General features: G+C 47.6%; 1 protein-coding gene across 1 annotated transcript; it reads left to right on the top strand.

Annotated features, from left to right (window-relative positions):
• Positions 1 to 9299: 9299 nt before the first annotated feature.
• LOC100459988 (leukocyte immunoglobulin-like receptor subfamily A member 3) lies at positions 9300 to 15139 on the top strand. The gene is given in 9 exon segments (XM_024237750.3): positions 9300 to 9501; positions 9761 to 9967; positions 10130 to 10165; positions 10355 to 10529; positions 10531 to 10640; positions 10788 to 11090; positions 11319 to 11615; positions 11865 to 12167; positions 14889 to 15139. Coding segments are annotated over 8 exon segments (1425 nt in total). The 5' UTR covers positions 9300 to 9501; positions 9761 to 9825; the 3' UTR covers positions 14948 to 15139.
• Positions 15140 to 27036: the final 11897 nt, after the last annotated feature.

Below are 27036 nucleotides of genomic sequence, written 5' to 3'. Positions count from 1 at the left end.
GAGAACATAAAACATTTGGTTTTTCATTCCTGAATTACTTCACTTAGAATAATAGTCTCCAATTTCATCCAGGTCACTATGAATGCCATTATTTTGTTCCTTCTTATGGCTGAGTAGTATTCCACAGTGGTGTGTGTGTATATATGTATAAATATGTATATATATATTTATATATATGTATATATGTATATGTATATATGTATATATATGTGTGTGTGTGTGTATATATATATATATGACAATTGCTTTATCCGCTTGTATAATCAACATTATTTTTCTCAAATGTATTTTGGTAAATAAAATATTTTCCAAAAAGTGAAAAAAAAGTTACTCTTATATAAAGATGGCCTAAGATACCACCTACTGATGAAAGTGAGGTGGCAATTTTGGATTAACGGGCATCACAGGCAACTACATAGATCCTCTCAGCAAACATACATGAGGAAAACCAGAACCAACCAGACAGCCAGAACTGGAATTAAAAACTAGTCCTTCGACCGGGCGCGGTTGCTCGCGCCTGTAATCCTAGCACTTTGGGAGGGCGAGTCGGGCGGATTGTCTGAGCTCAGGAGTTCAAGACCAACCTGGGCAACATGGTGAAACCCCATCTCTACTAAAATACAAAAGAAATTAGCCAGGTGCGGTGGCATGCCCCTGTAGTCCCAGCTACTCAGGAGGTTGAGGCAGGAGAATTGCTTGAACCTGGGAGAAAGAGGTTGCAATGAGCCAAGATCGTGCCACTGCACACCAGCCTGGGTGACAGAGCAAGACTCTATCTCAAAAATAAATAAATAAATAAATAACTAGTCCTTCATTGAAAGACCATGGACAAATGTCCAAAAGAAACAAGAGCAAACAGGGAATTATGACCACCTCAAATGGACAAAGTAAGGAGCTAGGAACTGAGCCTAAAAAGATGGTGCTGTGTGAGCTCTTGGATGAAGAATTCAAAATAGCAGTTATGCAAAAACAACAACAACAACAAAAAAAAACTAGGCAAACTCCATGATAACAAATAAAACCAATTTAGAAATGTATCAGATAAATTTGGCAAAGAAATTGACATAGTTTCAAGAATTTAAACAGAAATACTAACACTGAGAAACACATTGGCTGAACTGAAAATTTTATTACAAGCTCTCAAAAGCAGAATGGATCAAGTATCTACTCTTTCAAACGTAGCATCCTCTTAGAAGTGTGCCTGATAAGAAAGGGTCCAACATGGGCTGGGCGTGTTGGCTCACGCCTGTAATCCCAGCACTTTGAGAGGCCAAGGCAGACGGATCACCTATGGTCGGGAGTTCAAGACCAGCCTTACCAACGTGGAGAAACCCCCTCTCTATTAAAAATACAAAAATTAGCTGGGTGTGGTGGCACGTGCCTGTAATATCAACTACTTGGGAGGCTGAGGCAGGAGAATCACTTGAACCCAGGAGATAGTGGTTGCAGTGAGCCAAGATTGTGCCACTGCACTCTAGCCTGGGTAACAGAGTAAGACTCTGTCAAAAAAAAAAAAAAGGAAAGAAAGAAGAAAGAAAGAAAGAGAGAGAGGGAGGGAGGGAGAGAAGGGAGAGAGGGAGGGAGGAAGGAAGGAAGGAAGGAAGGAAGGAAGGAAGGATTTCTACTCATGACTGTGATAATCTGTGTATTTAAGCAATATTATATGTACCATTTCTTAGTGCTCAGGGTAGATGAGGATCCTTGAGTGGAAGCGTCAATTGTCCAACACCCTGATTTTCTCAAATTACAACCCTATGTCTTACTCTGTCCTTGGAATTAACCATCATTGAGCTCCTTTGAAGTCCCGGTCACCACTGACCCCCACGACCCCTCTGATGAGTGGGGTGTGTAACAACTTGCTCCACACAAGGAAACTGAGGCTCAGAGAAGGGGGTGTGAAGGCTCAAGGTCACATGGGCAGCAGATAATGAGCAATCATTAAGTAAAAATGAGCTCCCCAACCCAACAGGTGAGTTCCCCTCAGGGAAACAAAGGACACTGAAGACTCAGGAGTGGATCACAAGTCTGTTTCCAAGGAGACGAAGGTGGATGCTGCTGCTAAGAGAAAGGGAAAGTCCATGGAGGGCACCGGTTGATAGAGCAAACTGGCAGTGTTGGATACAGGTCATGTCCTCTACCCATATTTCCTGTGTTTCTCCATTGCGCTCATTGCCACAATGCAGCTCCACTTGAACTACACAGCCAGGTGTCAGATGCGTCTCTGCTGACCTGAGTCTGCCCTGCAGCATGGACCTGCATTTTCCCTGAAGCATCTCCACGACGGATGAGATGACTGGCCATGGTAAGGACCCAACAACCCCGTGCTGATAGACAGGATGAAGGAGTAAAGGAGACCCCATGTGGAGGCTCTGAGAAGCCCTCAGTTACCCTCACCTGGAAGAGGCTCACTCAGGAAGGCCCTGGGCCCATTTTTCTACTACATCTTAGCCCTCAATAAGATGAGGAAAGATCCTGCAGCCAGTAGCCAAGGATTAGGGGGAGCCCATTTCTGTCTGAAATGTCTTCAGGGAACCTGATACTCACTCCCACCTCAGCCCTGGGGAAATGAAAGCCAGGCTTCTGCAGTTCTCCTTCCTGTGGGGCTGCTGATGGGACAACCCCATGACAGGGAGAACCCAGCCTTTGAGTGTGTCTGTCTGTCCTCCTGGACACCATGGTTTCATCCATCTGCACAGCTGGAGCCAGTGGGAGGAGATGCCGTGACTCCCACCCTCACAGCTCTACTCTGACTTGGTGAGATTTCAAGAGGAGAAGGGCACTCTAGTCTTGAAGGGACTTCTCTCCACAGCCAAGCCCTGGTCTATCAGGAAATTTCAGGGGTCAGGATGCTCACAGGTGGGGGAGAAACTGCTCAGGCTTCAGGGGCAAATTTCTCACAGGGAACTCTCTTCCAGGGCTGAGTCTGAGCCTCAGGACCCATGTGCAGGCAGGTGAGTCTGTCCCCAGCAGTCCCAGGTTGCTCCTGCTCACTGGGGACAAGGGGCCACCCCCAGGCACCTGGGGATGGAGAACAGCATCTCTGAGCTGACTGATGGGGATGTCTGGGCGGGTCTTGGGACTGACAGCTGGGATTTGAGGGATGCATTAGTATCTTGGGACCCAACCTGTGATTTCATTTCAAGGCTCCTCCCTAAACCCACCACCTAGGCTGAGCCAGACTGTGTGATCACCGGGAGGAGGCCTGTGACCACCTGGTGTCAGGGTATCCTGGAGGCCCAAGAGTACCAGCTGGATAAAGAGGGGGCCCAAGAGTACCAGCTGGATAAAGAGGGAAGCTCAGTGTCATGGAACATTAAGGAAACCACTGGGGCCTGGGAACAAGACCAGAACCTATAACTCACACAAGCCAGAGCACAATGCAGAGAAATATCACTGTTATTATCAAAGTGCCACAGGCCGGTCAGGGCACAGCGACCCCCTGGAGCTGGTGGTGACAGGTGAGAGGACACTCAAGGGGCCCAGCCACAGGCTCTGCCCTCAGGAAGGGGGTCACTTGCGCCCTGACTTTACTGTCTTTTAGGGATGTCCCATAAAGGGGCAGAAGTGCTGAAGCTCTCAGCCTCTGGGTGGCGCCTGCAGATCGTGCAGAACCATCTGCAAACCAGGATTGAGTCTTCACTTTCTCTGTCAACTGATGGTAGAGAAATCCCCATGAGATTATAGATGCAGGCTGGAAGGCAGAAGGTTGTGTAGCAGGGGCAGGAACCATGGGCATTTGGCCCCCTGCTTTGTGTAGATTACTCACGCTTTCAGGGCCTGAGTGGACATGATCTTATTATACAGCTTGCATCAGCTAACACACACTCCACATTTCATGGTGCCTTGGTGACCTATGCCCGAGCATCCAGTCTCTCCTAAGGCTCAATAATGGAAAAAAATATATTATTTTCCTTTTTTTTTTGAGATGGACTCTCACCCTTCTTGCCCAGGCTGGAGTGCAGTGGCATGATCTTGGCTCACTGCAACCTCTGCCTCCTGGGTTCAAGCGACTCTCCTGCCTCAGCCTCACAAGTAGCTGGGATTACAGGCAGGTGCCACCATGCCCGGCTAATTTTTTTATTTTTATTTTTTTTTATTTATTTATTTTTTTACTTTATTATTATTACACTTTAAGTTTTAGGGTACATGTGCACAACGTGCAGGTTAGTTACATATGTATACATGTGTCATGCTGGTGTGCTGCACCCATAATTTTCTTATTTTTAGTAGAGATGGGGTTTCACCATGTTGGCTGGGCTGGTCTCGAACTCCTGACCGCAGGTGATCTGCCCACCTTGGTCTCCCAAAGTGCTGGGATTACAGGCATGAGCCACTGTGCCCGGCAAAATATATATATATATGTTTTTCAAAAGGAGACTAGCTATCTGTGAATGATGATAGGATTTTGCTCCACAATCCTAAGTGTCTAAGCCCCAATTCACCTATAGGAAGGAGCTTGTCAAAACCTCCAAACAGACATATACACCATGGAATACTATGCAGCCATAAAAAATGATGAGTTCATGTCCTTTGTAGGGACATGGATGAAATTGGAAATCATCATTCTCAGTAAACTATCGCAAGGACAAAAAACCAAACACTGCATGTTCTCACTCATAGATAGGAATTGAACAATGAGAACACATGGACACAGGAAGGGAAACATCACACTCTGGGGACTGTTGTGGGGTGGGGGGAGGGGGGAGGGATAGCATTAGGAGATATACCTAATGCTAAATGGCGAGTTAATGGGTGCAGCACATCAGCATGGCACATGTATACATATGTAACTAACCTGCACATTGTGCACATGTACCCTAAAACTTAAAGTATAATAATAATTTTTAAAAAAAAGCCTCCAAACAGCATCTTGATATGCCACTGACATTTCAAGCACCATCTGTTCCACTGGATCATATGGCCCAGGTGTCAGAGGAACTTGTGCAAGGCCTGGATTTGTTGCAGAGCCTTCCCCTATTCCACACTCCCCTCAAAACTTTTTTTTTTTTTTTTGAGATGGAGTCTCGCACTGTTGCCCAGGCTGGAATGCAATGGGACGATCTCGGCTCACTGCAACCTCTGCCTTCCAGGTTCAAGCAGTTCTCCTGCCTCAGCCTCCTGAGTAGCTGGGATTACAGGCGCCCGCTACCATGCCTGGCTAATTTTTTGTGTTTTTAGTAGAGACGGAGTTTTGCCATGTTGGTCAGGCTGGTCTCGAACTCCTGACCTCATGATCCGCCCACCTCGGCCTCCTTTTGAGTCACTTAGTAAATGGGCTAATGGAGCACACCCACATGAGAAATATGTTGCTTTCAAAATTCAAGAGGTAGGGCCTGGCGCGGTGTCTCATGCCTGTAATCCTAGCACTCTGGGAGGCCGAGGTGGGCGGATCATGCAGTCAGGAGTTTGAGACCAGCCTAGCCAACATGGTGAAACCTTGTCTCTACTAAAAATACAAAAATTAGCTAGGCGTGAGGGCGGGCACCTATAATCCCAGCTACTAGAGAGGCTGAGGCAGGAGAATCGCTTGAAATAGGTTGCAGTGAGCCAAGATCGTGCCACTGCGCTCCAGCCTGGGCAAAAAAAGCGAAATTCTGTCTCAGAGAAAAAAAAAAAACAAAAAAAACCCAAGAGGCTTACTAGGTATCACGGTTCTTTTGGTTGTAGGAAGGGCCAGATGCAACAATTTATCTTTTGCTTTAGAAGATATATCTCAACATTTTCCATATCAGTGGACTCAGAAATTGTGTTGAGGCAGAAGGCTCCAATATTTTTGTGGAATTTATTTCTCATCCTCTGTCATGCAAATGTGTTACTAATAAATTTGGACTAGGTGCTACTTCTTGCTTTCCTGGTCCAAACAGCATAATTTCTTTTTTTAACTTTATTTTAATTTATTTTTATTTTTGATATTTAATTTAATTTAATTTTATGTTCTGGGATACAAGTGCAGGACCTGCAGATTTGTTACATAGGTAAACAAACATATGCTGTGGTGGTTTGCTGCACCCATCAACCTATCACCTAGGTATTAAACTCCACACCCATTAGTTATTTATCCTGAGGCTCTTCCTCCCTTCTTCCCCCCAACAGGCCCAAGTGTGTGTTGTTTCCATTCCTGTGTCCACGTGTTCTCATTGTTCAGCTCCCACTTATGAATGAGAACATGCAGTGTTTGGTTTTCGGTTCCTGTGTTTGTTTGCTGAGGATAATGGCTTCCAGCTCCATCCATGTCCCTGCAAAGGACATGATCTCATTCCTTTTTATGGCTGCATAGTATTCCATGGTGTATATGTACCACAGTATCTTTATCCAGTCTATCATTGATGGGCATTCCAACCAGCATAATTTTATCAATGTAATGATTCAGTCTAATATTTTATGAAAGGAGATGATACTGATGGTGGTGGTGAGAACTAAACTATGGGATAGAACTAAACAGTTGGTATGTGCCTGAGGTAGGACAGTGAATGTATATTGCTGGCTGTGCCTGCTCAAGGAAAATGGTTTCTGATGGTCTTTCTTAGCAGTGATGGATAAGAAAGCATGGTGGCTCATGCATGTAATCCCAGCACTTTGGGAGGCCAAGGCAGGAGGATCACTTGAGGTTAGGAGTTCGAGACCAGCCTGGTCAACATGGTGAAACCCCACCTCTACTAAAAATACAAAAATTAGCCTGGCATGATGGCAGGAGCCTGTAATCCCAGCTACTTGGGAGGCTGAGATAGGAGAATCGCTTGAACCAGGGAGGTGGAGGTTGCAATGAGCCAAGATGATGCCATTGCACTCCAGCCTGGGCAACAAGAACAAAACTCTGTCTCAAAAAATGAAGAAGAAGAAGAAGAAGAGGAAGAGGAAGAGGAAGAGGGAGGAGGAGGGGAGGGGGACGGGGAGGAAGAGGAAGAAACGAAAAAAGCATTTCCCAGATCAATAGGTGCATGCTTGGTACCAGTGAATGCATTAATTTGCTCAAAGAATGCATCACGTTTGGTACAGCAGTGATAATTGAATTCAATGTCTGCTTAGATTAATACATTTTATTCTCATTATTCAAGATATATCTGTCTTCTGCGCAGTCAAAACAGAAATGTTAAATGGAGATGTAGTAGAAATCCTCACTTCTGCCTCTTCCGAATCCTTGATGGTGGCCCTCATCTCTGCAATTTATCCAGGAATGAGGTATTGCTTTTGGCTTATGATTTTTCTAGGTAACAGCAGCTCTAATGTTTTGCACTCAGCCTTTCCCACCACACTAGCCCTCATTCCACAGGTCAAGGAACCCATGTGGGAATTTAGATAGTTTTTATCTAAATAGACAACTAATTGGATAGTTGTCTTTTCCAATTGTGCATACCAGACCTGCAGATACGGTCAACAGGATAGGTCTGAGACTCACTGAATTTACACTGAGAAAGACGTGAGCTCAAACTATGTTGATCCTATGATCTCCACAAACCCCTTCTAACTGGAGGGTCACAGTGATATTTTGGGTCTCCTGGAATCAGTGTCAGCTCAGAACCAGTGTCCAGTAGCACCCAAAATGTCTGATACCTGTGTTTTCCTCTAGCGGACAGTTGCCCTGACAAAAGGCCATAGGTCTCCTTCAGGAAGGCTGGGAGAGAGATTAACAGTGTAAACGTTTGGCAGCGTACCAGAGGCAATGCCAAGGAAATGTGGCCTTCATTGTAATTCAAGGGGTTCTGGGCCTATAAACTGGCTCCATTCCAGGAATTGATTTAGGGACTACTACATATGCTTTTATGATTCAGTTTAAAATTTGCTTACTTTACCCAGTCATTTTCTGATGACACAGATTAAGTAAAAATTAAGTAGGTTTCTTATCTATTTCACTTATGGGAACACCATGACCAGCTAGCAAGCACCACATGCCTGCATAAGTCACATGATTTCAATTGCTGCTTTGAGTCTGCTTTGCATTATGGTAGTCACACCAACCTTGCCTTTGTTAGTGGAGTTCTGCCACACGGCCCCTGCCACTCTAGGATCCAATGACTCTAATTACATTTATGTTTCTCATTTCAGTGGCAGCAGCTCTAGCCTGAAGTTTGAAACTAAAAAGAAAAACCATCACTGAGCTCTTCCATAATTCTGGGTCTTCCCTCACACATTTATTTCTCACCATATTGTTGAAAGATCTTCGGGTGGGCATGGTGGCTCACATCTATAATCCCAGCAGTTTGGGAGGCTGAGGCAGGTGGATCATTTGAGGTCAGGAGTTCGAGACCAGCTTGGCCACCATGGTGAGATCCTGTCTCTACTAAAAATACAAAAATTAGCTGGGTGTGGTGGCACACGCCTGTAGTTCCAGCTACTCAGGAGGCTGAGGCAGGAGAATCGCTTGAACCCGGGAGATGGAGGTTGCACTGAGCCAAGATCATGCCACTGCACTCCAGCCTGGGCAACAGAGTGAGACTGCATCTCAAAAAAAATAAAAAAAAAATAGAAAGATAGATCTTCTAGACTCTTCCAATTTAGATGAGCCCCCTTGAATGACAACTCCTCTCTAACATTTTAATCTTCCTAAACATTTGAATCTCTTTCTCTGTAGTAAACCAAGGCAGGTCTGGCATTTTGAGTCTAATCACTTTGGGCCACCTTTGGTGGAAACCTCCACCCTAATGACCCCTTGATGGTCCCAGGCATGTGTGGCGACTCACCTCTGGCCTCTGTTATTTAATGCGGATCCATCTACACTTGGGGACTTCCACGCCTCTTTTTCTGCTCATGACATTGATATTCTGCATATTTCAGAAATACTGCATGTACATTTCTCCATTGGGGATCTCAGATGTGAGATCTTGAGTGAACACGTCAATCATCCAACGCTATGATCCTATCATATCCCAAACACTTCATGTACTAACCTGGTCTGGAAATGAAGCACAGATGAGCCTCTCCCATGTGCCAGGAACCACTGTGATGAGTGGGATTTGTGACAACAAGCTGCAAAGGAAGAAACTGAGGCTCAGAGATGGTTCATTACCGCCCGAGGTCACGTAGGCAGTGGACGATAACCAGTCTTTGAATAAATATCAGCTCCTTCCCCCACTCCCCAAATCAAAGCTCAAACATAAGTCATTGTTCCCGAAACGTTGAACAGGGATTGAGGTGCAGAGGGATGGCCAAGGACACAACGGGCACCGAGGAGGCAGGAAAGACTCAGAGGTTTGTTCCCAGGGATGTCAGGGGCGGACGCTGTAGCCAAAAAAAAAAAAAAAAAAAAAAAAGGGAAGTTAAAAAAAAAAAGGGGAGGGGATTACTATTGATTAGAAAGAAAACCTATAGTCCAGGGCCACAAAGAGGGTCATGACTTCCTCTCTTTAGTCCCTGCATTTCTCCTCTGTTCTCACTGCCACATGCAGCTCAGCCTGGGCTGCACAGCCAGGTGTCAGGTGCGTCTCTGCTGATCTGAGTCTACCCTGCAGCGTGGACCTGCATCTTCCCTGAAGGATCTCCAGGGCTGGAGGGACGACTGCCATGGTAAGGATCCCACAACGCTGAGCTGATGGACAGGCTGAAGGAGGGAGGGAGACCTTGGGGGAGGCTGTGAGAGGGAGGAGGTCACCCTCACCTGAAAGGGGATGACTCAGGAAGGCACTGGTTCTTTTTTCTGCTACATCCCAGGTCTTAGTGGGATGAAGGCAAGCCAGACACACAGTGGCTGGGGGTCGGGAAAGACCCCATTTCTGTCTGAAATGTCTATAGAGGGGTTGGGCCCTCCCCCACCTCAACCCTAAAGGAAAGAGAGCCAGGCTCCTGGGAGGGCAGTTCCACTTCCTGTGTGGCTGCAGATGACAAAACCCCATGAGAAGAAGGACCCAGCCTCTGAGTGTCCACACCCTGTGTGTCTCTCTGTCCTGCCAACACCGAGGGCTCATCCATCTGCAGAGCAGGGCAGTGGGAGGAGACGCCATGACACCCATCCTCGTGGTCCTGATCTGTCTCGGTGAGATTTGAAGAGGGAGGGGAGCTTCTAACCTAGAAGGGACCTCACCCCACAGCCAAACTCTTGTCCCTAAGGAGACCCCAGGGGCTCACAAAGATCCCAAGGAGGGGAGGATCTGCTCAGACTTTAGGGGCAAATCCCTCACAGGGAACTCTCTTCCAGGGCTGAGTCTGGACCCCAGGACCCACGTGCAGGCAGGTGAGTCTGTCCCCAGCTGTCCCAGGTCCCTCCTCCTCACTGGGGACAAGGAGCCACCCCTGTGCAGCTGGGGACGGGGAATAGCAGTTCAGGGCTGACTGATGGGGGTGTCTGCAGGGTCCTGAGGCTGAGAGCTGAGCTCTGTTGGGTGGGAAATGACTTAGAATCTGAACTCTGATTTCCTTCCAGGGATCCTCCCCAAGCCCACCCTCTGGGCTGAGCCAGGCTCTGTGATCACCCAGGGGAGTCCCATGACCCTCAGGTGTCAGGGGAGCCTGGAGGTCCAGGAGTACTGTCTATATAGAGAAAAGAAAACAGCACCCTGGATTACACGGATCCCACAGGGTCTTGTGAAGAAAGGCAGCCCCCATCCCGTCCATCAACTTGGAACATGCAGGGCATTATCGCTGTATCTATGGTAGCCACACTGCAGGCCGGTCAGAGAGCAGTGACCCCCTGAAGCTGGTGGTGACAAGTGAAAGGACACTCAGGGGTCCCAGCCCCAGGCTCTGCCCTCAGGAAGGGGGTCGGCTCTCAGGGGCATCTCCCTCTCACAACCCAGCCCTGGGGATGACGCGAGAGGTCTGAGCCCCATTTAACACGGTGCCTCCTTCTCTCCTAGGATTCTACAGCAAACCCACCCTCTCAGCTCTGCCCAGCCCTGTGGTGACCTCAGGAGGGAATGTGACCCTCCAGTGTGTCTCACAGCTGGCATTTGACGGCTTCATTCTGTGTAAGGAAGGAGAAGATGAACACCCACAATGCCTGAACTCTCAGCCCCGTAACCATGGGTCGTCCTGGGCCATCTTCTCCGTGGGCCCCGTGAGCCCGAGTCGCAGATGGTCGTACAGGTGCTATGGTTATGACTCGCACTCTCCCTATGTGTGGTCTTTACCCAGTGATCTCCTGGAGCTCCTGGTCCCAGGTGAGAAATTCACAGCATTGTCTGGAGTTCCCTGAGTTTCCCTGAGTCTCCAGGCAGGTGGGGAGGAGCCGCGTCTCAGGGCAGCTCCAGGTGGGATGATGTTGGGGCGAGAGGGCTCAGGGCTCCTGGGGCCAGAGACACAGGAAGATCAGCAGTGATGAGGCCCACGGAGGATTTGTGAGGAAGCCTGAGGGTCGGCTCCTGGAAACCATGACCACCTTTTCCCAGGTGTTTCCAAGAAGCCATCACTCTCAGTGCAGCCGGGTCCTGTCGTGGCCCCTGGGGAGAAGCTGACCCTCCAGTGTGGCTCTGATGCCGGCTATGACAGATTCGCTCTGTACAAGGAGTGGGGGCGTGACTTCCTCCAGCGCCCTGGCTGGCAGCCCCAGGCTGGGATCTCCCAGGCCAACTTCACCCTGGGCCCTGTCAGCCGCTCCTACGGGGGCCAGTACAGATGCTCCGGCGCACACAACCTCTCCTCTGAGTGGTCGGCCCCCAGTGACCCCCTGGACATCCTGATCGCAGGTGAGGAGCCCAGCGGGTTCAGTCAGGGACCCAGGCTCTGCACAGGACCTGCCGGGGTAGCCCAGGTGGTGATGGCCGGGATGAGGGGTGGGGGTCCTAAGGGAGGGAGAGACAGAGACAGGGGTGGGCAGGGAGGGGAGACTCAGAGAACACAGAGACAGAGAGACTGAGGGTCCCAGGGAGAGGCCTGGGGAGGTCTCAGCTCAGAACAAGGTGGGGCAGCCCCTCACCCATCCTTCTTCTCTCTAGGACAGATCCGTGCCAGACCCTCCCTCTCTGTGAGGCCGGGCCCCACAGTGACCTCAGGAGAGAATGTGACCCTGCTGTGTCAGTCACAGGGATGGATGCACACTTTCCTTCTGACCAAGGAAGGGACAGCTGATCCTCCGCTGCGTCTAAAATCAAAGTGCCAATCTCATAAGTACCAGGCTGAATTCCCCATAAGTCCTGTGACCTCGGCCCACGCGGGGACCTACAGGTGCTACGGCTCAATCAGCTCCAACCCCTACCTGCTGACTCACCCCAGTGGCCCCCTGGAGCTCATGGTCTCAGGTGAGGGCCCTGACCCTGTCCTCTCCGAGCTCAAAGGCTCAGCTCAGGCCCTACCCCCAGCAGAACTCTGGGACAATAATGAATGAGGGGAGTGAAGGGGGAGGGTCTGCAGGGGAGGGTCCAGCCCATGAGAGGGTAGAAATAGATGGAGATCTCCCACCCCTGGCTTCCACCCCTGAAGTCCCAGTAGAGTAAAGAGCAGGGAGGTCAGGGAGGAGACGGCGGGGCGGAGGAGGGGTGAACCTCAAAGGAGACGAGACTGGACTGAGGGTGGAAGACGGAGGCCCCACCCGCTCCCCTCCTGATGTCTCCACCTCAGAATCGGAGCCTCTGGGTCCCAACCCCTAAGTCCTGACCCCATGGGTGACAAAAAAAACCAGCCACTCCCAGCTCAAGAGAATTTTCTAGACTCATCTCAATGCTACCTCCAATATTCAGAGTCTGATTTCCAGGGCAGCAGAGGGGAGGGTGGACAGTAAGGGTGTGGTCTGCGTGGCTTCCTGGTGCTCCAGGGGTGGGGCAGCTGTTCCCTCCGTGGTGTTCAGAGGGGAGGGACGTGTCTGAGGTTCAGCATTGTTGAGTGGAGCAGCAGGGTCTTTCCCCCTCCCTGAGCAGGATTCCCAGGAGCCGTCACCTCTCATGGGGGAGCCAGGGACAGGGGACATCACAGGCAGGTGCTTGGTCTAAGAGTCAGGTGGGAGGAGCCCGGGGAGGTGGGGCTGGGTCTGTGATGGCTCAGCCTCTCCTTGGGAGGTGGAACTTCTGAAAAAGACCGTTCCCCTTGCACCCTGGACTCCCCATCTGAATAACGGGGAGCTGCCTTGATGTGACTGTCCCAAAGCCCCTTCATTTCTGACCTTCTGGGGCATCTGGGATGTGGCTCATCCTAGACCTGCTCCCATCTCCAGCCATCTCTGGCCCTGTCCTGATTCTTCAAATAACTGAGACTTGTAAGCGTTAAAAAGCCAACAGAGATGGGGGCAGGTGCATGCAGTTTCACTCATCCCTCCTGGAATCTCAGCTTAGTAAGACAAAGCCACAATATTTTGAAACAACAAAGGTTTACAAAGCCCCACTGTTTTAGAATCTCCTGTCTTTCTTGAAAAAAACAAAATCTCTCCAATTTTCTACCAAAAGCAACACCTGGCACAGCTCTGCATGACCGCAGTCCCCGACTTTGTCCTGTGGGATGTGTGATGAGTAGAGGAAGGAGAACAGGCTGGGTGGGGAGGATTTGGGGTCCAGCCAGACTTGAACACAGGGAAGATGCTGGGGCTGATGGAGGAAGAAGAGAGGCAGGCGAGATGGAGAGAGGATAGATGGACGCTCCCTTGGCAGCTCTTATTTCTCATTTCCAAGAGCCCCTCATCCACACATGCGGGGCTCCTGGGCCATCTCAAGACAGGAGAGGAGGCTACTTGGACCTTGGTGGGATCTGACTGTGATGAGGCTGGAGTCCGTCCCAGATGTGCTCCTTTAGAGAGAAGCACCCCAGCTGTGGGTGCCCCTCACACCACCCCTCCTGTGCTCACCTGGAGGCCTCTGTGCTCAGGGCATCCCAAGACTAAGAAGGGGCCATGCACCTGCTCCCTGGACGAGTTAAGGAGCATTTCTACTCTGCGTTTTCTGTACGCACTTGCCCATTGTTACTGTCTTCTTTTCTAAACCTTTTAAAGAAATACTTGAATATATTAATTTATAATTTTTATTTGTTAATGAATCTATTATTTAAAAATAATTAATTCTACTTCTCCTTTCATTGGGCCTTGATTTAATTTGTATATTCAATGTAGACATCCATTTTCATTAATGTCAAGTCTTCCTCCCCTACATATTAAAAATTGAGGTTTCCTTAATGAACTTCAGAAGTGTTTGGATGGTTTTTTGTTCTGTTTTGTTTTGTTTTGTTGGTTTTTTTTTTTTTGAGACGGAGTCTCGCTCTGTCACCCAGGCTGGAGTGCAGTGGTGCGATCTCGGCTTACTGCAAGCTCCGCCTCCCGGGTTCACGCCATTCTCCTGCCTCAGCCTCCCGCGTAGCTGGGACTACAGGCGCCCGCCACCACGCCCGGCTAATTTTTTATATTTTTAGTAGAGACAGGGTTTCACCGTGTTAACCATGATGGTCTCGATCTCCTGACCTTGTGATCTGCCCGCCTTGGCCTCCCAAAGTGCTGGGATTACAGGCGTGAGCCACCGCGCCCGGCTGTGTTTGGATGTTTTAAAGCACAATGGCCCGAGGGAAACTGACCGGGCGGCTCCCTGTGGCATGTGAAACCCGGGGGAGGTCAGCGGGGGCTACAGTGCAGCTCAGCCCTGGGCCGGGGTGGGTTCATGTCCAATCTTGTCCAATCACTGGATGATTCTAACATCGAACTAAACCTCTTTTATAGGAAAAAGAGATGCTTTAAAATTGTTAATTTAAATTTAAATTAGAAGAGGGCAATTTGGTAATGAGTTAATATGAAATGCAATGAATATACCCAAACCAGTAGCTTTCTCATGGGTACTTATCTCTTGTTTAAAAAATATAAAGGAATCAAATACTTCACTTATAAGTTGTCGAAGGTGTTGAATAATTCTTTAAATTAGATGAACATAATTCTTTAAATGTCTACCCAAGACCCCCACCTCTCCTTGACAGGGAGGTTATATAGCCTTATATAGAATTTGTTATATAAGTTACTTCTGAATATGTCTCTTCTCCTCTGTTTTGATTCTCAGGAGCAGCTGAGACCCTCGGCCCACCACTAAACAAGTCCGACTCCAAGGCTGGTGAGTGAGGAGATGCTCGCCGTGATGACGCTGGGCACAGAGGGTCAGGTCCTGTCAAGGGGAGCTGGGTGTCCTGGGTGGACATTTGAAGAATTATGTTCATTCCAACTTAAAGAATTATTCAACACCTTTAACAATGTATATGTGAAGTACTTTATTCTTTCATATTTTAAAAATAAAAGATAATTATCCCTGAGAAAGCTACTGGTTTGAGTATATTCATTGTATTTCATGCTAACTCCCTACCAAATTACCCCATTCTAATTGCTTTTCTATGGATCTCCTCTAATTTCCTGATAAAATGTATACAAACCATGAGACAAAGGAAATTTTACTTATTTCTATATTGCTTGCCAATATTTCTCACTTCAAATATCAATATGTATGTAACTACATCTTAAATAAATATCTAAAGTTTTATATCTATACATATTTATGTGTGGTTATATAAGTTACATTTGAATATGTGTGTAGGTATATCCAAGTTCATTTGATATATATATCCATATTCTTAATATATTTGATGGCCGGGCGCGGTGATTCACGCCTGTAATCCCAGCACTTTGGGAGGCCAAAGCAGGCAGATCACCTGAGGTCAGGAGTTTGATACCAGCCTGGCCAACATGGTAAAAGCCCATCTCTACTAAAAATACAAAAAAAAATTAGCCAGACATGCTGGCGCACCCCTGTAGTCCCAGCTACTAGGGAGGCTGAAGCATGAGAATCACTTGAACCCTGGCGGCAGAGGTTGCAATGAACCGAGATAACGCTACTGCACTCCAACCTGTGCGACAGAGTGAGACTCCATCTCAATAAAAATAAAAATAGGCTGGGCACGGTGGCTCATGCCTACAATCTCAGCACTTTGGGAGGCCGAGGTGGGAGGATCATGAGGTCAGGAGTTCGAGACCAGCCTGGCCAACATGGTGAAACCCCCCATCTCTACTAAAGATACAAAAAAATTAGCCGGGCGTGGTGGTGTGCACCTGTAATCCCAGCTACTCGGGATGCTGGGGCAGAAGAATTGTTTGAACCCGGGAGGCAAAGGTTGCAGTGAGCTAAGATCACACCACTGCACTCCAGCCTGAGCAACAGAGCAAGACTCCGCCTCAATAAATAAATAAATAAATAAATAAGACATTTGATGTGGTAGGAGTTTACATGTTTGTTACTGGTCTAGATTCACCTAGCTTCACACTTTGTAAAAGCAGAAATACTGATTTATGAACCTCTAATAGCACCACTATTTAGCAGACAGGTATTTGTGTGTGGGGGCAGGGGGGAAGGTATCACATCATTCTAGGTTTTCCTGATTATGTGAATAATTAGTTAATTAGATTAATTGGACAATGAAAACCCAGGTGAAGTGGCTCAGGGCATGAAGGGGAGGCAGCCCCAGACTTTCACCGCTTTGTGCTTCTGACATTCAGGAGCCCCTGATGACTAACCTCTCATCCGTGGAGCCTGGGTCCTCAGCTGGTGGATCCGTGAAACTCTCATCTCCGGGGGAATTGGCTCATGTGCTCCTGTGTCCCAGGCTGCACAGAGAGCACACAGGGCTCAGTGACCTCTGTACTGGGGACCACTTTCCTTGCAGATCCTGAGCCCTCGGGGTACAGGGAAACTCTCCCCCAAATGACTCAAGAGCAACATTTGGATTTGTAGAACACAGGAAAGCTGAAATAATTCATTAAGAAGAACGGAGCGAACACTGCTACAGAGGAAGGGTTTATTGAGGAACTCCTTAGAACTCATGTCAGGAGACAGGAGAAGATAAGAATGCTGAGCCCAGGGGAGAGGCTGGCTCAGGGTACTTCTCCTTTGGTTTGATTCTCAGGAGCAGCTGAGACCCTCAGCCCATCACAAAACAATTCAGACCCCAAGACTGGTGAGTGAACAGATTCTTTCAGTTATGGGGTTGGCGCAGAGAGTCAGGTCCTGTGAAGGGGAGGTGGGTGCTCTGGGTGGGCATCCAGAGGTCCTAGGTGATGTTGATCTGCCCTGACCTCTGTGACCTCTTTGCCCACCATCCCCAGCCTCACACCCCCAATATTACACAGTGGAGAATCTCATCCGCATGGGCGTGGCTGGCTTGATCCTTGTGGTCCTCAGGATTCTGTTATTTGAGGCTCAGCACAGCCAGAGAAGCCCCTAAGATGCAGCCAGGAGGTGAATAGCAGAGAGGACAATGCACCTCTCAGAGTGGTGGAGACTTGGGAACAGATATGGTGATCCCAGGAGGTTCTGGGAGACAATTTAGGGCCAATGCTATCTGGACTGTCTGCCGATCATTTCTAGAAGGCGGAATCAGTGTTGGATTGCAGAGATATTTTCTGGAGTGATCCAAGGTTAACATGTGATACCTTTCCTCTCTATTAATATTGACTTCCCTTGGTTGGATCCCCTTCTTTTCCCACCCCCAGACCTGAGGCTACATCCCACATGGCAGCGTTGGGTCCACACCTCTGCACACCTGTGTGCTCTGGTCCGTGGCGTGTTAACACAGTCTTCCTTATTCCTCATTGCCACACTCCCTGGTGTGCTTTACTGAGCCTCCATCTCTTCAGTTCAGAGTTCCAAACGTGCTTCAGTAACTAAATCAATGGGGGAGTGTCAGATTTCAACCAGAAAAAGATAAATCCACCCTGATGCCCTCACACCCTCTCTGACCCCTACAAGCCCTTCCCTCCTTCTCAGATGCTACCTGTACAGCTTCTCAGATCATTGTGTAAACATCACTGCCATCCCGTTCCACACATTATCATCACCCTACACCCATTCAGCAGCCACTCCCCATTCCCTCTTCCCTCCAGCACCTGCTACCACGAGTATGCTTTCTGTCTCTACGGATTTGCCTATTCTGGCTAAAAATCTTTTAATCCACCTATGACCTGTGAGCTCCTCATTTTAAGATGCCCTGCCTTTCCAGGCAGAACCAAAGTACACCATGTCAAAAGCAATGATAGGCATTTGCAGTGTGTTGGTGATCCACAAAAGGAAAATCACAGAAGCAGGATAGACATCCAGGTGAAGACAAGACCTCAGGTTGATGAATCTTGTCAAGCAGTTGAGCTGTTTCTTTCTACTGACCTATGACAGTCAGACAGAAGTATGCAAAATGACTGGGGCTGATTCTTTTCTGAATTCTCCCAAACAGCAAGAGGACTTGAGTCCTACCATTAAAGAGTTCAACATGTCTAGGTCAAACACCACTGTTGTGTTTGAAGGATGTAAAACTTTGCTGCATAGGATAGAATGTTTGGAGGGAGGATCCTGAGAAACATGAGGGACCAAATAGTCACCATCTACCCTCTAGAATAAAGAAATGTTATCATTCACCATCTACCCTCTAGAATAAAGAAATCTTATCATTCGCTATCTACCCTCTAGAATAAAGACATCTTATCATTCACCATCTACCCTCTAGAATAAAGAAATCTTATCGTTTGCCATCTACCTTCTAGAATAAAGAAATCTTATCATTCATCATCTACCCTCTAGAATACAGACATCTTATCATTCACCATCTACCCTCTAGAATAAAGAAATCTTATTAAGGACATTTTCGAATCCTTAACAGAATATGAATGATTACAATATTATGTTTTACCTATACAGCATCTTCCAAGTTCTAGTTTGATTCTGCCAGGCCAAACATTTGAGCCAGATTTCGGCAAGATCAAGGAGACTCTGGCATCTGTCGCTGATTACCTTCCCGCCATACCCGGCCACCAGCCTTTCCCATAGACCCCACGTGTGTCTCCAGACTCTCGGGTACGAATCATGTGAACCCACTGACCTCTGCCTTCTACATGACTGACCAGCACTATGAAATTTGCATAAATATGAATAGAAAATATACTGTCCCCACATCCCCTAAAATAAAACTGAGTCCTCATCCATGGGCTTTTGCTGGATTATACTAACAAAAGGCAGGTCTTACAACACACATTCCATAGACTCACATCTCAGAGAAGATTCCTTCCGCAGACTCAGGGTCCTGAACACACTGCTCCACTCTCAGGGCTTGGAGACGCTCTGCATGTGGGTCTTCACCCCATCCGGGAGCCCTAATTCCTTCTTCCTTGGTATTTCATACCGTGCTTTTTCCCAGTACTGCTGTCTACTTTCCTCTGCCAGAAATTCCTTGCTGGTTCCAAGGCAATCTCCTCAGGGCTCCTATTTCATAAAATGGAAATGGAATTCTTCATATGCCTTAAAAAGGATAATAATTATCCAAACAGTATAAAATACAAACATCCATATAGCAAAATATTTCTTAGTACATCATGAATTCAAATATATATCGTACAAAATGACTGAGGATTTTATATATTTTGAGCAATATTGAGGTTTTCTCATAATATCTTTTGATTGTTAACTGAAAACTAACAATTGTGTCTGGGAATATAATGTGTAAGATAGCCATGCAGAAAGAATTTCTTCCTTTTTTGTCTACTAAATACTTAATATTTTATGTGCAATGTCTGCCTTAAATATGGGCATTCCCTCCTTTGAGATATGTGTTCATCATAAATGTACACACATATATACACTCACACACATGTATATACTGTACAGTAGCGTCTACACATATGATGTATACACACATAGTGTGTTTTTATGTAATATGTGAGTAATACACACATAACACTCAGAGTAAGTGTATATATCCTATATATCCAAATATACGTGGATTCTTTGTTCTATACAAACTCTATAATATTTCTTTATACATCTATACACATATATAAAGTTTGTGTATATATAGTATTTATGTACATAATATGTAAATATATACACATATTAACATATATATGTATACACACATATCAGAATTTGTTTGTCCATACAAATCCCATAACATATATAACTAGAATGTTTTATCATATGTATGTAATTGAGATTGAACATTAACGTGTATACTTTACTCCTTAATTTTTTCTCTTAACCTATCAGAACTTGATAAACATTTGTTTGAAACACCAAATAAATATAACTTTATGTTGTATAATTTTAAGAACATATGGTTAGATGAATGAAAGTTTACATACCTTTGGCTGGGTGCGGTGGCTCACGCCTGTAATCCCAGCACTTTGGGAGGCCAAGGCAGGTGGATCACGAGATCAGGAGATCGAGACCATCCTGGCTAACATGGTGAAACCCCATCTCTACCAAAAATACAAAAAATTAGCCGGGCATGGTGGCGGGTGCCTGTAGTCCCAGCTCCTCGGGAGTCTGAGGCAGGAGAATGGCGTGAACCCGGGAGGCGGAGCTTGCAGTGAGCCGAGAATGCGCCACTGCACTCCAGCCTGGGCGACAGAGTGAGACTCCATCTCAAAGAAAAAAAAAAAGTTTACATACCTTCTGTCATCTTTAATACCTTCTTTTTAAAAAAAAATAAAATAAAGATGAGTCTCACTGTGTTGCCCTGGCTGGTCTTGAACTCCTGGGCTCAAGTGATCCTCCCACCTCAGCCTGCAAATCCCTTCATGCCCAGCCCTTACAACTTCATTAAAACACAACATTTTGGTTTTTATTTCTAAAAGTTTTTGTATTATGTTACATTTTGTTGAATATTAATATTTCCAGTAGATATTTTACTAGCATACCTTTCTTCACTTACTGATTGTAAATTATCATTTTATTTTAGATGGTACTATTGTGTTTCATGCCTAGGTGTGATTGGGGTACTGGGCTATTTAACTCATCCTTCAGTGGGTGAATGACTCTTTTACATACAGGGTAAAAAAAAAAAACCGAAAAATTTGGAATAACTTCACCTATTTAGTTAAGTATTCATTCAATTATATATTTTCGAATGAGGATTCATTTATCCTTGCCTTTAGAGATGACAGGTTCTAACTCCACTGTAGCTGAACTCTGAGTACTCGTATGTGTACATGCACACTGACTCATACATGTGTGCCCGTGTGTGGTTGCATTCGTGTGTGGATGCGTGTGTGTGTGATTTTCAATTACTTGCCTGTTTCTCACTTACATCGCTGTGGCATCTCATATTCTACGCTTTGGATTCATTGATCTTCTTTTTTTTTCTTTTTTTTTTTTGAGATGGAGTTTCACTCTGTCGCCCAGGCTGGAGTGCAGTGGTACAATCTGGGCTCACTGCAAGCTCCGCCTCCCAGGTTCACGCCATTCTCTTGCCTCGGCCTCCCAAGTAGCTGGGACTACAGGCACCTGCCACCATGCCCGGCTAATTTTTTTGTATTTTTAGTAGAGACGGGGTTTCACCGTGTTAGCCAGGATGGTCTCGATCTCCTGACCTTGTGATCCGCCCGCCTCAGCCTCCCAAAGTGCTGGGATTACAGGCATGAGCCACTGCGCCCGGCCTGATGCGTTGATCTTCCAACTGGATGACATCATTTAAAATTGCTTTCACTGAGCATGAAAACAGTAATATCTAGTAACCTGCAGCTCAGAAAATGCCTTCTTTTTCCTCCCACTCTCTCTATCAAAATAGATGAAAACATTTCTATATTAGTTAAAGGGTAAGTATAACACCTGGAAGAGAAAGCACATCTGATGATTTGAGGGATCCACCCTCCAATCCCTCCTCAGCCCTCACGCAGGGGAAGCCCAACCAGATGGCTTCACAGGTCCGTCTTGCCCTGAGCCTTCTTCTGCTTAGGAATTGGTCCCCTGCTGACCCCTTTACCTTTAAGGTATTAACCTGAGTAAGCACAGAATCCCTTACTTGCAGTTGGTCCCTTGAGAGTACTCTTTTAGCATCTCCTGCCCTTTCTTTTTACTATCGGGAAGTCCAGTCCCACTGAGAAGCAATGCTATTGATATGTTGAGTTGAAAATCACAAAACACAAAAATGCATTTTAAATTATATAATTCAGTCTAGCATATGTATTTTTTAATTTACTCCTATTTTTCAGTTTATCATGAGAGGTCAAGATTTGCATTTTGGCCAGGCGCGGTGGCCCACCCCCGTAATCCCAGCACTTTGGGAGGCCGAGGCAGGCGGCTCATGTGAGGTCAGGAGTTTGAGACCAGCTTGACCAACATGGTGAAACCCCGTCTCTACTAAAAATGCAAAAATTAGCCGGGTGTGGTGGTGCGTGCTTGTAGCGCCAGCTACTCGGGAGGCTGAGGCAGGAGAATCATTTGAACCCGGGAGGCGGAGGTTGCGGTGAGCTGAGATTGTGCCACTGCACTCCAGCCTGGGCGACAGAGTGAGACTCTGTCTCAAAAAAAAAGATTTGCATTTCATGCTTAAATGTATGCACACTAGTGACTTAATTGCTTCGTCCCTGATGACCCCTAATGGTACCAGACACAAATGCTCTGTCAGTTTTAATTTTCTCTTTAATGCACGTGCTTTTCCTTCTGACACGCTTTCATTTCCCATTTTCTGGACATGACTGTGATAACCGGGGTGCTGATGAAATATTACGAGAAGCATCTCTCAAGGGCAGGAACAAAGGGGCTCTCCTTAGTGGAAACATCAATCTCAGGCCTTGATGGTGGGTGCCAGCAACCCCTCATGCCCCCACCCCTCCTGTCTTCACCTGCTCTGGAAATGACCCATGGCCGAGCCCCCTGCAGCCCCCAGGCTCCAACGACCCAGCTCCCCTGTGATGAATGGGGTTCATGACAGGCTCCAAATGAGGAAACCAAGGCTCAGAGATGGGAGGTTACTGCCCAAGGTCACACAGGCAGGGGGTGACACATGAATATTTAAATAAAGACAAGATTTCCCCTCAAATCAGAGTGCTAACCCCACGTATTGTCCCAAAACCTTGAACTCAGGAGCACAGGATGGGAACAGGAGTGTTTGAAAGAAGACGTGGGCACCAAGAAGGCAGAGTCAGGTCAATGTTGTTTCCAGGGAGACGGGGGTGGATGCTGTTGCGATGAGTGAATGAGAAGTTCGTGAAGGGAACGTTTTTGCATAAAGAAAACCCACACTCCAGTTCTGGGAAAAGGGTCATGATTCCTTCCCTTCTCTCCATATATTTCCCCTTTCTGTTCATCGCCACAATAAAGCTCAACTGAAACTGCACAGCCAGATGTGAGATGAGTCTCTGCTGATGTGAGTCTGCCCTGCAGCCTGAATTTGCATCTTCCCTGAAGCTTCCCCCGGACTGGTGAGAAGACTGGCCATGGTAGGTTCCCCACAAGGGTGTGTTTACGGGTGACCTGAAGGAGAGAGTGAGACCCCACTGGGAGGCTCCGAGAGGAAGGAAGAACCCTCCGTTGCCTTCACCTAGAAGGGACCAACTCAGGAAGGCACCACGTCTATTTGCAGCTACGTCCCGGCCTTCAATGAGATGAGGACATGTCAGTCAGACAGTGAAAGGAGATCAGAAGAGATCCCATGTGTGTCTGAAATATCTGCAGAAAACCTGGTGCCTGTCTCAAAGGATGGTTCAATATATGCAAGTCAATAAAGGTGACTCACGACATAAACTAAGAACAAAAAGCATATGATCATCTCAATAGATGCAGATAGAGCATTCAGGAAAGGCCAAGCCCTGGGAAAACATGAGCCAGCGGGGTCCGGGACAGTTCACCACCCATGGAGATGCTGGTGGGAAAATCCTGTAAGTGGGAGTGAGGAAGGAGACCACTACTACTCCTGCTGCCCTCGTTCCCCCACCTTGCCTAGTTCACAAAACAGGAAGAGAGAAAAAGCAAAAAGTTGGAAAAATACAAAAGTAAGATAAATAGCCAGACAACCTTGGCACCACTACCCGGCTGTAGGAGTTAAAAAAAGTAATAATAATAACATCAACCCCTGACCTAAACTACTGGTGTTATCTGTAAATTCCAGACACTGCATGAAAAAAGCACTGTAAAACTTTTTGTTCTGTTAGCTGATGCATGTAGCCCCCAGTCACATTTCCCACGCTTGCTTGATGTATCACGACCCTTTCACGTGGACCCCTTAAAGTTATAAGCCTTTAAAAAGGCCAAGAATTTCTTTTTCGGGGAGTTCGGCTCTTAAGACGCGAGTCTGCCGACGCTCCCAGCCGAATAAAAACCTCTCCTTCTTTAATCCGGTGTCTGAGGAGTTTTGTCTGAGGCTCGTCCTGCTACAGGAGAGCCCTGCCTCTCTGTGCCCACGTGTGTCTCTGTCCTGTGAGCACCATGGTCTTATCCACCTGCACAGCCGGGGCCAGTAGGAGGAGACCACATGACTGTCATGCCCATGGCCATGGTCCACTTCACTGAGATTTGACGAGGGGAACACGAGATTCTAGCATGAGAGGGACCCTGCCCCACAGGTAGGCCCTGGTCCAGTAGGAGATCCCAGGTGCTAGGGAGGATCCCATTCCCATTTTCCTGGGAAAATGTTTTCACTTCTCCCCATGCAATTTGATGTTGGCTGTGGGTTTGTCATGCAGGGGCTCTTATTATTGTGAGATATGTTTCTTTCATGCCTAGCCTGTTGAGGGATTTTATCATGAAGGGATGTTGGACTTTCTTGAATGCTTTATCTGCATCTATTGAGATGATCATATGCTTTTTGTTCTTAGTTTATGTCATGAGTCACTTTTATTGACTTGCATGTACTGAATCATCCTTTCTTCCCTGTAATCAAGCCAACTTGATCATGATGAATTATGTTTTTGATACACTCAGATTCCGTTTGCTAGTATTTTCTTGAAGATTTTTGCATCTGTGTTCCTCAGATTTCTTGGCCTGTAGTTTTATTTTTCCATTGGATCCTTGTCTGATTTTGTTATCAGGATGATACTGATTTTGTAGAATGAGCTAGCAAAGAATCCCACTTCCTTGATTTTTGGAATACTTTCAATATGATTGGTACCAGCCCTTCTTTGTACATACAGCTAAGTTCAACTGCGAATCCATCTGTTCCTGGGCTTTTTTGCTGGAAGACTTTTTAGTACTGTTCCTTTTTCATTGGTTGTTATCGGTCTGTTTAGGGTTTCTATTTTTTGCCTGTGCAATCTTGGGAAGTTGCATGTGTCTAGGAATTCATCTATTTTCTCTAGGATTTCTAGTTTATGTGCATAAAGGTGTTCATAGTAGTCTCTGATGATCTTTTGTATTTCTGTGGTGTTGGTTGTAATGTCAACCTTATCATTTCTGATTGTGCTTATTTAAATCTTTTTTTGGTTAGTGTAGTTAGGCATCTCTCAATTTTATTTATAATTTTAAAAAATCAACGTTTTCTTTCATTGATTCTTTGTAATGTTTTTGTCTCAATCTCATTCTTTATCTGTCCTTTCTAAGTTTCCGTCGTTTTCAGCATCCATTGCTAGCGAGCTAGTGCGATCCTTTTGTGGTGCCACAATATTCAGATTTTTCATGGCGTCAGAATCCTTACACTGATTCCTTCTCATCTGGAGAGGCCTCCACTTACTCTGTTCGAATTTATTTTCGTTTGGATGGGATTTCTTTTGCACATTTTCCCCTGGCCCCACAGGGAGCGTGACTGTAGAGCACGTTGGGAAGGGTCTTTTGGCTTTTCCCATAGCTTTGGGCGCTTCTGCAGCAGAGTTTGTGTTGGGCTTTGCAGCTCAAATTGCAGGCCAGGAGATGGTGCTTAAGGGTAAGAGCCACCCTCAGCACAAGCAGGTGGATATGGACCTGGTGTGTTTCCTGTGAGGTGCTGACTGTTGTTTCAGGGGAAGGGCTGGACCGTGGAGTGTCAGGTGCCCTGAGCTTTGTGTTCCACAGGGGCGAGGGAACACTGCTGGGCAGAGCTGGAACCCCAGCTTGCCCACAGATATCCCAATGATGAATGCAGGCACTAGTCCTGATGGGCTTGGCTAGAGCAGCTCCTAGTGAAATGCCCTGAGGTCTCTGCGGGGAGTGAAGGAGCTACACCTGCTTCCAGTCCCACAGGGAGGAAGATTGTCTGTCTCCCTATCACACCCGTGCTCCAGGGCTCATGAGTCTCAGTTCAGACACACACCGTTGTCTCTCCCTAGGCCACAGTGTGGCTGAGGGCCGTGGGAAACACCGGCCTTGCCACTCTCTGCAGGCTTGGTTCCAAGGCAGAGCCTCCTCCCTCAGCCCAGTGCAGACCCTGAGCGGCTGTCTGTTGTCTGACGTGGTAGCTGCTTCATGTAGGTGGGATGTAGGGGTTCTGCCTCTCTGGATGGGAGAGTGGACGTCAGTTGTGGTGCTGTTGCTGGCTGGGTGGGCCCGACCTCAGGCCCTGGGGTGAGTGGTCAGGTGCCAAAAGGGTAGGAAAGGGCAGGCAGTTCCCGGATCGCAGGCCCCCAGGTGGCCGGCTGGACAGCGCGTGTGAGTCCTGAAGGGGCTGGACTGGGTTTCGGCTGCTCCGGGGTTCAGGTGCTGGCTGTGATGGGGAGGGATGGGCTGGTCCCCAGGTCACAGGCAGAACCCCCAGGTGGGGCAGGCAGAAGGCTCAGGTGGTAGAGCCTGGGGCAGATCACAGGCCTGTGGGGACTGGGCTCTCAGAAGGGCTGGGGGCTGCAGCTGAAATGTCCAGGTGGGGGCAGGGCGGCTGTGCTGTGGGCCTGTCACTAGAGAGGGCAGGGCCCCTCTGCTGGGGCACTGGAGACTGGCAGCTGTGGGGCACAGGGCCTGCTCACACTTCCCTCCTGAAGAAGCGTCACTCGGTTTTGCTGTTGGGGACACACGAAAGTGCCAGGCCTCCCCACGCCCTCCCTAGGCCTGGGGCAGCAGGGGCAGAGGCAGAGGTGGCAGTGACTGCAAAGGGCTTGTCAGGGGCCTCTGAGCATTGGGCTTTCAGAGGGCACCGAGCCAGGGCACGGTGTTCAGGTGGGGGCAGGATGGGTGCACTGGGGCCCTGCAGCTGGCAAGCCCCATTAGCAGGAAGGAAGCCCCATTTAGCAGGAAGGAAGCCCCATTTAGCAGGAAGCAACAGAGGTGGACAGCTGTGTGGTGCTCAGCTTGGCTGCTCCTGTGCCCCAGCTGTCATATTTATTCTGGGGCCCATAGAGGTGCCTGGCCCCCTCCCTCCCTGCTAAGGCAGTGGCAGCTGGACCCAGGCTGCTCAGGGATCAGAAGCCTGTGGGATTCCACGTGGGCTCCAGCGGGGCCTTGATATAGTCTCCAGGAGCAAACTGTGGGCTTCTGGAGGCCCAGAGGGGACAGGCGCTCTCCT

The sequence above is a fragment of the Pongo abelii genome, chromosome 20 (assembly GCF_028885655.2).
Source record: "Pongo abelii isolate AG06213 chromosome 20, NHGRI_mPonAbe1-v2.0_pri, whole genome shotgun sequence".
NCBI lineage: Eukaryota > Metazoa > Chordata > Mammalia > Primates > Hominidae > Pongo > Pongo abelii.
The sequence above is the reverse complement of the archived record's forward strand: the minus strand, read 5'-3'. Positions and strand labels throughout refer to the sequence as shown.